General features: G+C 45.1%; 2 protein-coding genes across 3 annotated transcripts in view; one reads left to right on the top strand and one right to left on the bottom strand.

Moving 5' to 3' along the window:
• Window positions 1-664: 664 nt before the first annotated feature.
• Window positions 665-5,704, bottom strand: rbm41 (RNA binding motif protein 41). The gene is made up of 7 exons (XM_069539468.1): window positions 5,119-5,704; window positions 3,765-3,881; window positions 3,051-3,252; window positions 2,612-2,816; window positions 1,890-2,365; window positions 1,048-1,195; window positions 665-897 (listed from the first exon to the last, which is right to left on the bottom strand). Exons 1-7 carry the CDS (start codon window positions 5,124-5,126, stop codon window positions 761-763), a joined length of 1,293 nt encoding a protein of 430 aa, XP_069395569.1. The 5' UTR covers window positions 5,127-5,704; the 3' UTR covers window positions 665-760.
• An 89-nt stretch (window positions 5,705-5,793) lies between these two features.
• The window catches only part of klf8 (Kruppel like factor 8), a 50,911-nt gene continuing 41,109 nt past the window's right edge, over window positions 5,794-15,595 (top strand). Inside the window, exon 1 of one of the 2 annotated variants that reach the window (XM_069539464.1) lies at window positions 5,794-6,311. In XM_069539464.1, coding sequence (XP_069395565.1) covers window positions 6,285-6,311 — 27 coding nt within the window. In that variant the 5' untranslated portion in view covers window positions 5,794-6,284. The remainder of the gene's footprint in view (window positions 6,312-15,595) is intronic. The other variant, XM_069539466.1, reaches the window with a different exon arrangement.

Raw genomic sequence — 15,595 nt, 5'->3', positions numbered from 1 at the left:
CTTCACATGAAACTACACGAATACAGAAATCTACAAATTTAAGTCAATGAGCAATTAAACTAAACTACAACTATAAAATATATTTTCCTCATGAACAAAACTGGTTTTATTCTTCATCAACTTAATTCAGTGAAGACGAGCTGAGATTTGAGATTTAAGTGTGAGGACGGAAAATGAGATGTGATGTTGTCTGTATCATATTATCTATTATATATTGTGGATGTGATCTTCAGACAGTATGAACTTTAGAGCTCGTGTGGATCCTCGGATGCAGAACAACCTGTGACGACTGAAGAGCTCGATCTAGTGTCCAGACGGAGAATGACACTGAACAGACGTGAAAAAGAAGAATCTATTATTCAAATCGAAACTATTTATAATTTTTAAAAAGGAAGAAATATATATTTCAAATATATATAGATAGAATTATTTGAAGGAAAAATTATTGATCGTGAAAAAAAAAGGAAAATCTCACACATGATATCTTTAGTTTTTCTTACATTTTCTTACATACAACAAATACCAAGTATTAAATCTTAAATTAGGGATAAATTAAAGCACAATATTAAAACCATGAGAGAATCAATGTTTTCTTTTTTTTCTAAATTCAATAAAAGGGTAAAACTTTATTTTATTTCTCCTCCAATTCCATAAGAAAAGACAGTTTGATGTAAAACAGACATTTATTAAAAGGAAACTGTCAAAGACGACAAGTTCATATTCACATAAAATAAATATGTTTTTTTATCATGTACAAACATTATTTCTTCTCCTCCTGCTCCTCCTTCTTCTGTTTCTCCTCTTCCTGTCGCTCACGGCCGAACTCGACCACCAGAGGTTTCCCGAGCAACCGGTATCCATGGATCAACCGCAAAGCATTCTGGGCAGTTTCAGCATCTGCCAAAGGAAAATAAATGCACCCAATAAAAGAGCGAATGTGGAACATGATGGAAAGTACGGAGCCAAGGTTCAGATCATCATGACCAACAAGTCCCTGGTAACAGAGGAAGGAGGCTGCACCCCCCCCCCCCTCCCTCCCTCCCTCACCTGGCAGAGTGATAAAGGCCTGACCCTTCATCCGTCCCGTCAGCAGGCGGTAAACGACTGAAGGCCCGTTCTCCGGCTCAAACCTGGAGAACAGTGCCACCAGCTGGGCCGCTGACGCCTGTGCACTGAGGTTCTTCACACACAGAACCTACAGAGACAGACAGTGATCAGGACACGTTCACACCACATGTGAAGACGACACTGTGCGGAGTGTGTCTGCATCATGTCCTGTATATTGTACTCGTGAACGTTCAGCTCAGACATGAGATTCTTGTTACAGCAGTTAACACCGTGACACAGGTTAGTGCTTCTCACCCCACCGATGTCGAAGGATTTATTTCATGACTTCATTTTAAGATGTCACAGATGAGATCTGCTGAATGAACCCAGTGTGTTATCAAGCTCTAATTGTCCAGTGAGTTTGTATTTATCAGTTAAGTTTGATTAAAAGCAACATTTTGGTGATATAACGTTTCTTATCTCTACCGGAGAGAAATAACGACGTGGGAGGAGCTGACGGAATTTGGTTTAAAACATTTAAACCAATATTTGACTTTCTGTAATTATGGTTATTCTTTTCTATAAGATTAGTTTTTATCTAAAGAAACGTCTGATGAGTTGATTAATTAGATCTTATTTACTTCTCAGACTCTAAATAAAGATGGACGACATGACAGCTCCATTAAAAGTGAAACCAAATCAACTTGATCGCCCCCTACTGGCTGGTTGCAGTATAGGTCATAACCCCACCAGCAGCACACGCATTCTTTTGGAAACGATGGAGATGTGACATCCATCTTTACTGACTGATGTTTGTGGCCACTAGGTGTCGCTGTCGATACCTTGGAGGGTTTTCCGGGCCGGTAGTTTCGGAACCTCGGGATGCTCCGGATCCCGTCCTCAGATTCGCGGTTCTGCAGGATTTCTTCGTCCGTGATCGTCTCGATCTTTCCTCTGAGAGTCAGGAGTCCCACTGGCCCCGCCTTCGCCGCTCCATCCAGACTGCCGATTGGCTGATTTATCTTTATCTCAGTCGGAGCAGCTGGTCGTGTTGGCTCCTGTGTGTCCTGAGTGTGTTGCTGCTCTGAGGCGTCTCCACTGGACTCTGGTTTGTCTGGTGACAGATTCTCTGTTGTGTCTTCTGTCTGTGAAGTCTTTGATTGCTCAGATAAAGTTCTGTGTGTGGACACTTGTGATGGTTCTTCCTCACAGTCCTGTAATGACGCTTGTTGTCTCTCCGCGCTGAGAACGTCTCTGTAGAGAGTGTCCATTGGATTGGAGGACGTCGCCCGCTGTTGTCCATCCTGGTTATCTTCGTCTGTGGAGAAAACACGAAAACCTAAATGAGATTATCTGATGTCATTCAACGGTGTCTCCATTCTGTTGTTTCAAACAGATTCATTCATCCTGTCATAGGTCAAAACATATAAAACATTTATTTTAAACATAAACTTCTCTCTTCATTCTAACTTCTTTAACTTAAGTGATTCCAGGATCATAGATTTGTTTGCTTGCTGATTTCAATCTTCTCCTCAGTTCTTGACGACTCTCGATCACTCCGTACCTCGATGGTAAAGTGCAGTGAGGAAACCCAGGCGCTCGTTTCCCTGGAACAGTGCTTGTTCGATCTCCATCTCCCGCCGTGACAGTGGCCGGCTGGTGGCGAAGCGCTGTGGGCGGGCCAGGAGCTCTGCCCTGGCTTCAATCTTGTCTCTGATTACCTGGAGACGCTGCTGCTTCGCCCCCGGAGCTGCGCACACGCCGTGGGACTGCGTGGGCATAAAGACAGGGGTCAGAGATCCGCTGACGATGAGGTTTATATTTAGTGTGTACTTCTGTGTTTCCTCTGAGATAAAGGAAGTTTGATTTGGTCCAAAAGAGAATATATATATGCAGTGCAGTAGAAAATTAGAGGGCTTCACACAGAATAAAGGAAAAACTCAAACTCCATGCAACAGGCTCCTCCTGTTGTCAGGCACATCACTGTGTCCAGCTGGGTTTACCTTCTCCATTGCCTCTGGTGCGTCTCTGCTCTGCCACACCTGGATCTCAGTATCAGTGAGGCCCAGCTCCCGCAGACTGGCCAGCTCCTTCTCCCCGTCCTGCAGGGCCTGGAACTGGGACAGGCTCCTCACACCGGCCGCCTGCTCCCCGAACGGCCGGTAGAGTGCTGCCGGGGCGAAGCACTGCTTTTTGGCTACGCATCTGTGAAACAGCATTAATATGACAGTGAGATTGTGTGAATGATGACACAGTATCCACTCTAAGCTCCGTCTATTGAAGACTGTGGTTTTAACGGACAATTTCAATGTCACGTTGGCTAAATGGTGTTTGAGAAGTTTTACGAAGAGAACTCTGTGATAAAAAAGATGCCTGTGTAAGAATCTGTCCCCCCGGGAGCTGTGTTTATAAAATCCTCCCGGCTGCTCTGTGGGACACTGTGAAGGTTAAGTAACAGAGTTTGACTGACACTTTTATCCAAAGCTCCTCAAAGTTACAAGAGTGTTGGATTTTTTAATACACACAGAGGATTCTAGTAAAGATAGTGCTGCACACACTCTTCCTTTCCCACAGAACATAGACAAACCAGCAGGTCTGGTTTTCTCAGTTTACTGTTAATTCATGTATCATCATCACGGAATGACTGAGAGGGTTTGTGTCAAACTTTCACACTAAAAATAAAAATCATCTGCAGATACAAACAGATCTTCTCTGACCGCTCGAAGTCCACGCCAGTGTGAAGCTGCTGCAGCAGGAGGTTGTGCAGCTGCCGCTGTCCCTCCGTCTCCTGCTCCTCCAGCAGCGGACCATCCTCGCAGGGCTGCCGGCTCACTCTGAAGAACACAGACAGACGTCAGTTCAGATGCTGATACAAACACTATCAAGGGCCGCTTTCTGGGATTGTTATACAGAGACACTGGATTTTAATTTGTCAGGTATCTAATTCTGTCGCATTATATCTGTATTTAAGTTTACTTTTAAATTCATTCCAAGACAATTGCCTGAATGACGCATCTATTGATATAATATGAAATTACATATTCTGTATTGTAGATTTCATCAGTAATTCCTCCCTCAACCTCACATTCATCTGACATGAACTAAGGAAAAATGTCAAATAAAATCTTGGCCGTGGAAATTAAAAATGTTTCCCTCTGCTATGCTTCTTACTTACTTTTAACATTTTACAAGTGTCATAGGCTCAACAATAAAATGCATTGATGATGAAATATCTGGTTACCACTACTGTAGATTGTGATTAGAAAAAAGCATTTCTAGTTTAGAGACATTCCTGATTTTACCTGATTTCAATTTAAATAACTTAAAGTGATGCAAATGTAATATATATATATATATATATGACTATTTATCACTTCTTGAAACCCATTTTTATAAACTTGCTTTCATGTGATGTTTTGTTTTCCCACCTTTTATTTGACTTTATTTTTTTTACTTTGTGTTTTAAGTTTACGAATATTTATTCATTTAATTTGTTTTCCGACATAAAGACATTTCTTAGATTTACTTTTCTTACTTTGCTGTTGAAGCACTTTGTAAACTCTGTTTTTATGAAGTGCTAAATGAAGTGTGTTATTTCATTTTATGAATTGAAATAAAAGACACGTGTTTCTCCACTTGCTCTGATGCGAACCACCAGTGAGAGAGAGAGCAGAGGAGGCTAACGTGGATCTGACTTTTCACTTTCTCCTTTTCTTTGTAATTCACATTATTTAACACCTGTGAAGACCCCGGATGAGCACAGAAGCTACACGTGAGTCTGTGCTAAGCTATGCGTTAGCACAGCACGTTGGCATCAAAGTAAAAAGGTAAAATTCAACGTGTTTTTAAAATCAAAACATAAAGGTGAGCTAGCTAGCCACTGCTAGCTTAGCGCGCTGCAGCTATCTCCATAACAACAGCGCTGTCAGACGTGAACGACGTAAAACGTACGTGACTTCAACTCATATGTTCTCGTCACCGTGTAGTACAAGCGAGTACAACAACACCACAAAGCGCAGTTTAAATATTCACATGGGTGTAATTTTACTTGCGTGTGCGGCTTTTGTTTACCTTCGCATGCTTCCGTCTCTACGCTTCCGGTTCCGGCGATCGGGTGGGGCAAAGGATCACGGGAAATGTAGTCGAGTCGCGGCGTGAGGCCCGAGCGAACCTGAAGCTCGTTCAGTTTCTTCTGCGTGAAAAATAAAGCAACGACCGAGAGTTAAAAATAAAAATATAAAGATATCAGATCGTGCTGTTTGTATTATAATATAATCCACCACATGTGAGACGACATGTGATCAGACGGGTTTATTCTCACAGCAGAAATAAACATCGTGTTTGCTGAATTAAATGTAAAATAAATCCTCGGACGTGCCACACCCTGCTCCATTACTCGGGGTGTGGTTGTAGCTGTAACCGTGTGTCCTGATAAATCAGGCAAAATGCTGCAAAGCCTTTCAGAACACCCTCTCCTCTCCTCCACCCTCCCCACCCAGCCCGAGTGTCCTCAATTAGCCTGCTGGCTGACGTCAGTAAGGTGACATGGGTGCTTCTCTCCACAATGAGCAGCCCGCTGCTGCAGCATGGCATCATGGATGTGTGTGTGGTGTGTGTGTGTGGGGGGGGGGGGGGGAGAGAGAGAGATGAGAGGCTGGTTGCATGCATGTGATTTAAAAAATGATCGTGCATTAGCGAGGTGCGTGGCTGGTGCTCCTCCTGCACCCGCCCGCCCGCCCGCCTGCAGCCTGCGGCCGGTGTCGGGTGGCCGGCGGCGGCCAGGCTCGGCTCCTCTCCCCCGCTCCTCTGCAGGGCTGCGCAGCTCCTGACTGACAGAGAGATGAGGGGTGGGGACGCAGGGTGGGGTCACAAGCAGGGAGAGGCGGAGGAGGAAAAGGCAGAGAGAGAGAGCCCAGCCCTTGAGTACACGGCAACAACACGCCGACACAGAGAGAGAGGGAGAGGCGCGCACACGCACAGAGACTGGCTGTCTTTATTTTTTATTTGGGGGGGTTGAGGATTCAAAACAAGGAGCCTTCGACGCTGCGGAAATGAACTGGAAGAGGCAGGGACACCCCGAAAATTCACTGTAACAAAAGGTGGAAAACGAGTCCCCCCTCCGTTCCTCCTCCAGCCCCAGTTCTTACCCAGATAGAGCTACACCCAAAGCCCCGGCCGAGCCCCCTCCTGCTCCCGCTGCTCCACCCCTCCGCCGCCGCACCGCTCCGGCAACCGAGATGCACACGGAGACCCGTAACAAGAAAGTAAGTGCACGTTCTTGACTTTGCCCCGGTGGTGCCGTGGAGGTGGAGGAGAGCCCGGGCTACCTGTAAGGCTGATGCGCCTTTACGCACGGAGGGTTGTCACTGTCAGATCAACATGTGCCAGATATGAATGTCAGCGAGTGAATCCTGCAGAGAGAGAGAGAGAGAGAGGGGGAGAGTTAGTGTGTGTGTGTGTGTGAGGTGGGGGCAGTTTATTTTGCAATTAGCGCAGGAGTTTTGTAACAGCGACCTCATTGCGTTGCAACAAGCACCGCGCAGAAAACCTCCTCTCTCTCTCTCTCTCTCTCTCTCTCCATATCTGATCTCCCGTGCGTCTGGCTCCCGTCCCCCTCCTCTCTGAGGTGAGGTCGGTTCGGGTTCAATTTGAAATGCTCTGTGATCTCCGAGGAGGCAGGAAGGAAACGGAAGACACAAACTGCAGCTTGTAGGACACCATCTTATCTTTTAAAGGGCCAGCAGCCACCTCTGAAACATGCAAACACTCACTGAGCCTGGGAAGCAGCCAGGTGCAGCGCCTCCAGCTACACTTTTAACGGCCCTGCTGCCTGACTTGTGCCTTCAAAGTGAGTCCCTCCTCGGCCTGAGTGTGTTTGTGTGCGACAGTCAGGCTCCAAACACTGTGGCTGAAAAGTGGTGATGTGATCAGACCGTCGGTGTCGTCACGGCACATCCACATCCGCTGGTTTGAAGAACCGGACGCACAATGTGAATCCACACTAAGACGTTTTCATTTAAAAATGTGTCCACACCACCCTTGGAGTTTTAGAGCTATAACGGTGAGGTGTGGTGCCGTTACAGTTTGAAAACTGGACGGGCGAACAGAGATCTTTGGAACTGATTGGGGTTCACTGATGCAGCTGCGCATGGAGGCGACGCGGCCCACGGGAGCTGCGATCGGTTCACTCCAACACGATCCACTCAGTAACTCTCGACATCGCTCTGACGTAAACTGACGTCAGAGAGTTTTTAAATAATCGGACGAGGAACCAGAAAACACTCAACAACGGCATCCAAACTCTACCGCCACTAGCGTTCCGACTCACTCACAGCTACGCGGTTAGCCACCCATGCGTAGGCTACGTGCGTACCCACCGAGTAGCCTCGATGCGGACGCATGAATCGGGCTTTAATGACCCAGCAGGCATTTTCGTCTCCTTCCTTTTAAGAGAAATTCTCTTGACGTAATTCAAAACAAGATTCAGCCTTTACGTCAAGAAGTCGGTGAAATGAATTATTCACCCAATACAATAATATTAATGAGTGAAATTTGGATGGAGCCATTATTAGTCTTAAATTTGGATTTTATCCACCGAGCTAACAAGTTTTCTTTAATTGCCTATCCTCCAAAAAAGAATGCTCATCTTCATAACTTTACTTGACCTAGCATAGTAAACCCAATGGAACCTCTGCAAATTCCATCCACGAGTCGGGGGGGTAGAAACGTGGTGTAAAATCTAATCAGCACTCTTGTCACCTGCTGTGACCGTGTGGCTGGTGTTGTTTTCACCTTGTGAGTTGTGTTATCTTAGTAAAATGTCTTCCTGGAAACCCTGGTGAGAAAAATCCCAGGTGATTTCTTACTTCTTTGGAAGTTGTTTTTATGTCTGTGCGTCATAAATGTGCAAGATGGCGTCACAAGCGTGTTCCAGGTGTGTATATACTCAAAAGGAAAGCAAAGCTCAAACTTGGGTGTGGTCAGATTTGACTTCAGAGTGATCCTCGATCAGAACGTCAGTGTGCATCGCAGCTGAACTCATTAGAGAAGTGGTTAACAGATATATAAATAATACAGATACTGTAAGTGTTTAAATACGGGACCTAAGTGAAAACCTGTAGTCGTGTGACGGAAGAAGATGGCTCTCAACCCCACACTGCACTGAGTCACAAGCCCCGTATCTGCCAAACACAGTAAATCAGCTGAACTCTGCAGCCAACATTGGACTGACTCCTCAGTTGGTTTTTAAACACAATGGAAAAGATTCAACCTGAGCTGCTGCTACACGCTGGAGACTTTTCTACTTTGTCACATGCAGATGTGAGAACAAAAGAAACGAGAGCAGCAGGGTCGAGAAGAAATGACCCTGAGCCCTGAAACAAGGCTGATGTGTTTTCCAGATCCGAGCAGCGGTGCAACTGTAAAGGAGACGTCGTCTTCGGGTTGATGATTTTAACTGATGTAATAACTTGAAATGGTTAACACGCTCTAATGATCAGAAAAAAAACACCACCTTCCTTTAACGGTCCGTTGCTGCAGCTCCTCCTTTCAGCCTCTGTCTGAAACATCTGGTTTCAGCTTCTGTCTCTTTAAGACCTGCCCCCTGATGACGCCCCGTCTGCTCTGATTGGCCAGCTGGTCCCACTCAGTTGTGATTGGTCAACTGTTTTAAGGGGATGTTTGAAAATGTCTGCCTCCGCTTTCGTTCTGCCCCGAACGTGGAAAAGAAAATGAAACAACCTTTTGTTACGGCAGCTGAGAAGCTCCTTCCTGGTGTTGCTGTGGTTGAAATCTCAGAGGTAATGGGTTCACACATGTTTACAGTTTTAAATAACTTTCACTAAACATGTCGTCTAACATCTTCAGCCAGCCCCATTTGTAGAAAACTTTAAAACTCATCGTGTCGCTGTCTTTTTAAGATGGCGGGGTTCATATACATGGAGTGGCTGATTGACCAACTAGCCACCGAACGAGAGAAAACGTACCTTGAAGCATTTTGGAGTTAACGTGTCCTTCAGTCCGGAAAACTGTAACAAAACGGTATAATGGTGAAACGGCCAAACTATCCGCTAGACACCCGTCTGGACCGTGCGACTTTTACATCCACAAAAAAGGAAGAAACACAAAAAACCCCTTATATGTCTCTTTTGGTTTACGTGTGTTGAATATAGATAAAGCTCTGACTCTGTGTTCTCTTAATCTGTGTGTGGTCGAGGTCATCGCTGTGTGTGTTCGCTCTGCGTTGCACTTGTGGGATTGGGACACAGAGGTGTTCAGCGGGTCCGGCTGACCCCTGTTATCCAGGATCTGAGGCCGGGTGCAACTTATTATCATACTCGGGCCTAACCGGGTCGACCAGGGCCACCTTGTGGCGGCGGTGTGGGGTAACCGGTGCTTCAGAGGGAGAGTGTGTGAAGTTCAGAAACAAAGTATTTTAGTAATTGTTTACAGTTTGGATCGGGTTCAGGAAACTGCTGTGAACTCTTCTCTTAAAGCTGGAGGCGTTCACGTGTCTGTATGTGCCACATTTCTTTTCCTCACTCTTAAAAATGTACTTATCAACTATTGATTCAAACAGTGACTGTAAAAGCTTTTATGAGAACATTGAGGTAGACTTGAACTGGAGCTATTTATTTTAAATACTGCGTGGTGTCTCCTCACTTGTATTAGAAGCTCATGTCAAATTGAATTAACAGTTGGTAAAGTGACTTTGATAAACAAACACGAGGATTTGTTTCCTCGTTCGTGGCTCGACATGTGTGTGAAACTCTTGGAAAACTTTTTCTTTTCCTCTGACTTTGTGTTTTTACGTTGAACTTTGACCCACTTGATAATTTTTTTGACGTGGTCTGAGCAGAAATCAATTTCCTCTCGTTGTCGTTAAGGCGATGAGATATTGGAAGTGAAGTTTACTGATAGGCAGGCTCAGCTGTGATGTGTGTGTGTGTGTGTGTGTGTGTGTCCAGAATCAGCTGGGCTGTACATTCCTGGGCAGGGCATAAGCAGTAAAGGCTTCTTGAATACAAAGTCTGCCTGTGTGTGAGTGTGAGAGCATGTGTGTGTGCGTGTGTTTGTGTGAGAGCATGTGTGTGTGCGTGTGTTTGTGTGAGAGCATGTGTGTGTGCGTGTGTTCGTGTGAGAGAGAGAGAGTGTGTGTGTGTGTGTGTGTGTGTGAGGTCAAACACACAATCAGTCGGTCCTGATTCTACACAGTTGCTAATAATTAACTATGCTGTACCACATTTTACCAAACTACTTGAATATTGGACATTGTGCGTGCATGGGAGAATGTGTATGCGCCCTTCTGCACTACATTTGAACACACACACAGACACACACAGACACACACAGACACACACAGACACACACACAGCTTACTGAGTTGTCAGGATGACATGGATGGGTGGAGGGACTAGAATCAGCCAGCTGTTGCCAGTGTGTCACGCCAGCCTCCAAAATTCAGTGAGAATATCCCAACAGCGACTCTCTGGTCAGATCGACACTCGTGGTTGTCTGTGCTTCACAAAATCAAGCTAATAAATCAAGATAATGACATTATTGCCACTTCTTGCTGTCTGATCAGCATCTGCAATCTGTAATCACGGTGACCTGAATGAACCGAGCGTTGTAAACAGAATGAGATGTTACACAACTGTATCTGAGCAGGTTTCATGGCAGTATGTACACATCATCACCGGGGTTACCACGCATCATCCTGAAATCCTGGAATTTTCCAGTCACGGAGCTTTGGTTAACTATTATTTCAACATCCTCCTCGTTTCATGTAGCAGAGTCTGAGGTAACCCCCCCTCACCTCACCTTAGTTTGTGTGTCACGTAGTTCTCTCTTTTTACGAACACCTATATGTTCATGATCATGTTAATTGATCCCATAGACTCTCAACTACAGCTTCATTGACGAATTCACCAATAAATCTGTCCCCAGTGTCGATTTGTTTCTGACTCTGGGACAGAAACAGAAAAACTTAAACTAATCTACCTCCAATTTGTTTCTGACCAGAATGCAAAGATCGTCAGCAACAGTTCTTGTGTGTTGGTGTGGACAGAGATTTTTCCTGAGGGAGCTAAAACTATCGTCCACACAAAGATAGTTTTCATTTTTAAATGCTGAAACATATCAGTGAGGAAGTAGCCTCTGCACAATATCTACATGTCATACTACATGTAGAGTCTCCCACCTTTAAAACCTCTCGGTGAGGTCATCTCTCAGAAGAGAGGACACGTTTTGCCTTTAGAACCTCCAAAGGTTTTGACCCAGAAATGTTCCTCTAACACTAATCACAGGAGCTAGTGACAGTGGAAGCATGTACGAGTAGATTTACAGTGAGTTTCAGCCACAGACTGGACGTCTTCCAGAGAGAGAGGAACGTGTTGGTGTTTTCCGATCTCTGGAAAGTGGGAATCCTGATTGTGCATGAACGTAACAGCAACACTGCAGGAAACATTATACGTGTTATAAAGAGAACTGCTTTCTTTCTAACCACTGGTTCCACTTAATTCCAATCTATCGTTAAAATCAACCTGCAGAGACTTGTACAAATTGCATCTCCCATAACGAAGCGTCACCTTTATGCTGTGTGGTTGTTGTTGCGCGGCAATGCAGTAAACAGCATAGAGGGATTTAAGGAAAATGACTTTAATGCAATTCAATTAACCTCAACACGACATCAATGTTTGCTTATTTTTCTTTCTTCTCCCTTGAATCGAGTTTTTAAACTGATTTTAAAGCCGGAACTCGACCTTCGCCGTCCGCCTGATCTCTTCTGTAATTAGCGTTGCAGAAACATTTCAGGGTCACAACCTTTAGAGGTTTTAATGACAATACTGTCTATTTTGGAAAATGGTTTCAGGTGAGGCTCAGTTGATGGAAGTGAAAACTTAGTTAGTTATCAGTTACATAAACCAAAGGAGAAACGTTTAACGTCCAGTTGTTTGTTGGATTACGTAAAAAAACCTCAACTTTATGCCTTTTGAGTCATTTGAAGAGGATGTTCAAGATGTCCACCGTTTCTTCCCGTTAATGGTGGTGAATGTGACCTTGCTGTACAATGTCGGAAAACCCAAAGTGAAGAGGAAGGAGGTGAGGTAATGTTTGAAGGGGGAGGTGGGCGCAGTGGAATCGCACCTCCTCAACACAAAGATAGACTTGGCACGTGTTGGATGTCATAAATCGATTCTTTGTAATGATGTAGAAGTACCTGGGGGTGCATTTGTAATTTAAAGGCACTGGAGATTAGGACTCTCACGCTTCGCTGGCTGAGCTAAGGGCTCCCTAATAAGTGTGCTGAAAGTGTTTTCCAGGTGGTGCGGAGGTGTCGGAGCGAACTGGCTCACTGCACTTTTCCATTTTCAGTTTTATGTGATGCTCTTATTCAGAGTAATTTACGGCGGTTGCAGCAGTACAATAGGGTTCAGTTCCTCCATCGCCGACATTAAAAGCGACCAGCGGGGACGAGCGGCGAGGGGACAGACGACGTGTGAGTGTGCTAACATGTATAATGTCTCCGTGAACACCGGATGAGATGGAGAGTTGGGGAAAGGAAAGAGAGAAGAGGTGAGATGTTGATTTGTTCCCTAGTGGTGGCTGGTTGCAACCTTTAACCGAGTATTTCTGTGGATGACTCGGCCGGCTCGCCGCCTGACTGCTGCTGTGTGCGCGACAGAAAAGATAAATCAGAGCAAGGTATGAAGACACGGTGTGAGGAATGGACTGGGTGCGTTAGGATCATCACAAGGGTCATTGCTGGCGAGTGGCGTTCTGTCCGGGTCATTCAGTCACTGAATCATTTAGAATTAATGGGAATAGAAAGGCTGGAGAGCAGGAGGGAGGTTGATGTCACATCTGTGTGTCATCAGTCTCTGTTGTCTGTTTTAAACCACAGAGACAAATAAGACCTGCACAGCTTCGCAGGTTTCCATATTTAAATAAAGCTTTAATTTATCATAAAGATGCCAAGACACACAACAGTCCCCTTATTATAAATAAACCACGTGAACATTAGAGTCACATTTTGTTTGGTTCTGCACCAAATTAGTCTCAGTAGTTTTTGTGTAATCTTACCAACCAACAAATCAACCACCTCAACCGACCAATATAACCAACATACCCCACGTCCCCAACCGAATGAACTGACCCACCACCGAGTATAACCAACCAACCAACCAACCAACCTAACAAACAAACACTCACCCACCCAATACCAAACCAACTAACAAACCAACTGATGTCGGCAGATGTAAATCTACAAAAACCTTGTAAGAAGATGCCCCAAATATCAGTTATCTGAACTCCAGTCATAGTCCAGATAAAGTATCAGGTGTAAAGATAAACTTTAACCAAATGTACTGAGGACTTTACAGAGACAAACAAAAGTGGTTGATGTTCAGTGAAGCCTGAGTTTCTGGGACGAGAGAGAGACGAGAAGACGAGAAGACGAGAAGACAAAAAAAAAAACCACACTGATACTATAAAACTGCAATCAGTGACACGCCATTTCATTGACGCTATCCATCGTGAGGTTATGGTACGCATCGTAATTTATGCTACACTTGATCCAGGGCTGACGGACGATAGAAATTTGAGTCACTTTGGGCTTCATAAAATGTGTTACAGGAAGAACAGTGAAAATAAAAACCCAGTGAATGAGTTTCTTGGGAAGGAAAAAAAATCAATATCAGGAGAGTGCACCTTAATAAAAGAAAACACCAGTCACCCAGGCTGAGAGAGGCCTCTTCCGTTAGAGCAGGGAAGTCCCAACGTCAGAAATCTGATCTGTCCAAGGCCTCGGTAACGTTTCAGAAAGCCGACACTCTGAAACGTGTTTTTACTGTAAAGTTAATCTTCTTGAATCTAATGTACAGATTCAGATGTTTACCTTTCAGAAGCTCAAGGAAGTTTGTAGTCAGAAACAGTGCTCTCACTGCTGCCACTGGTGGTTGGAGGATGAAGCACATTTTCCTCCTCGGACTTTGTGTCGCAGCTCATGGTTTCGTTGTTTGGCTCCTCGGAGGAACTGTGAGATCTTTCCTTCTCATGTCGGAGCTCATTGATGCTTTTTTTTGGCCGAATGCAGTCGTGCTTTCAAACGATTTGAGGTTGTTGTAGCTGCAGATAAATCACGATGGTTTTGGAACGAGCTGTTCGATCGCTCATGTGCGATCGTGATGTCTGGTCGTAAAAAGGTGTTGAACAGACATTACAACATGTTGCATGAAGGGTTGGTCTGATCTGGCTCAGATCTGGCGGTGTCTTCAGATTTAGTCGTCCACACTGCGTCTGCATTATTCAGGTGAGAGAGCGTGTTCACACTCTGTAAATCTGCTGCGCTGCATCCTGCTGTGTCTGGAAGGCAGTTTACAGACTTTCTTGCCTGGACTCAGCGGAGCAGCTCAGGGGAGAAACAGAATTGTTGGTGGTGCCACGGTGGGTTTTCTTTTTTCTTTTTTTGTTTTTGCTGGGCAGCCTTGCTCAGGCTGGCCGGCCCCCCCACCCCGGGGGTTTAGGGCTATTTATAGAAACACAGCAGCATTTATATGGTGATGGCAGAGCAGAGTGGAACGGGCTGATTCTCCTGTCACGATACCAAAATTCAACCCTTGACACCATTTCTGAGTTCAAAAATGTTTTGAAGCTGATAAATACCGAGCATCAAGCAACGTGTGTTCATGCAACACGCAGAGTTCACAGAGAGATGCTGAGCTGGAAGCCCGACCTTGATATTTCAATTTCCTCTGCCTCACAACTTTGAACCAGGCCGAAGCAGCTTTCACACCTGCGGTAGAGCAGGTGAAAGCTTCCGAGGGGCTGACTGTGAGAACGGAAACGTCAGTTGCTTCAGATGATGTTTCTTACACTGGGTGAACACAAAACAGGAAGAGTACAAATATAAATCCTGATTCTTGACCTGATCTGTTCATGGAAATTAGCTTTGTTACATGAGAAATGTTAATGGTGGCCTCTCGAATCAAATGTTCATCATTACTCTTGTGCTTCTTCTGGTGAATTAGCCTCAAACGGGACCTTGTCACGCTGTTCTTCCACTAGTTCCGTATTTGTCAGATCCGTCAACAAAATAGTTCCTTGTTCTCCTCCTGGCACAAGTTGTGTTGACAAGTTTTTAGGGGAAATGGGATCCCGTTCAAATCGTGATGGACTATTTGATTCTGTTACAAGACGTCCAGTCTGCTGCAGCACAAAGCCAAGAAGTGGACTACAGCTCTGTCTATTACAGGCCTCCTCCTCCTCCTCCTCCTCCTCCTCCTGCTCCTCCTGCTCCTCCTCTTTATTTCACTACAATCAACCATCTGGAGGTGACTCTGAACTGGAAAGTCTCCTCAGTGTATTTAATCCTTCTTTAACCTCACACCTCCTCTCTGTTGGCTCGTGGGTTATCGCTCTCTGCTGCTGCTCCTTAGCATCGGTGTCATCACCGTTAAGCGGCTGATTAATAAATCAGATCGATTTGTTGGTTTAGCCAGCGAGGGGCTGAGGATGTGACACTCAGAGCCTGGCAGCGGAAACCTTGAGA

Source organism: Paralichthys olivaceus, chromosome 15 (genome assembly GCF_024713975.1).
Source record: "Paralichthys olivaceus isolate ysfri-2021 chromosome 15, ASM2471397v2, whole genome shotgun sequence".
Taxonomy (NCBI): Eukaryota; Metazoa; Chordata; class Actinopteri; order Pleuronectiformes; family Paralichthyidae; genus Paralichthys; species Paralichthys olivaceus.
The sequence above is the reverse complement of the archived record's forward strand: the minus strand, read 5'-3'. Positions and strand labels throughout refer to the sequence as shown.

Excerpts from the sequence above, each read along its gene's own strand:
- rbm41 (XM_069539468.1), bottom strand. Across the intron at positions 3,253-3,764 it reads ACTGGCGTGGACTTCGAGCG|ATGCGTAGCCAAAAAGCAGT; the intron begins GTCAGAGAAGAT and ends GCTGTTTCACAG. Across the intron at positions 2,366-2,611 it reads CACTGCACTTTACCATCGAG|ACGAAGATAACCAGGATGGA; the intron begins GTACGGAGTGAT and ends TTTTCTCCACAG.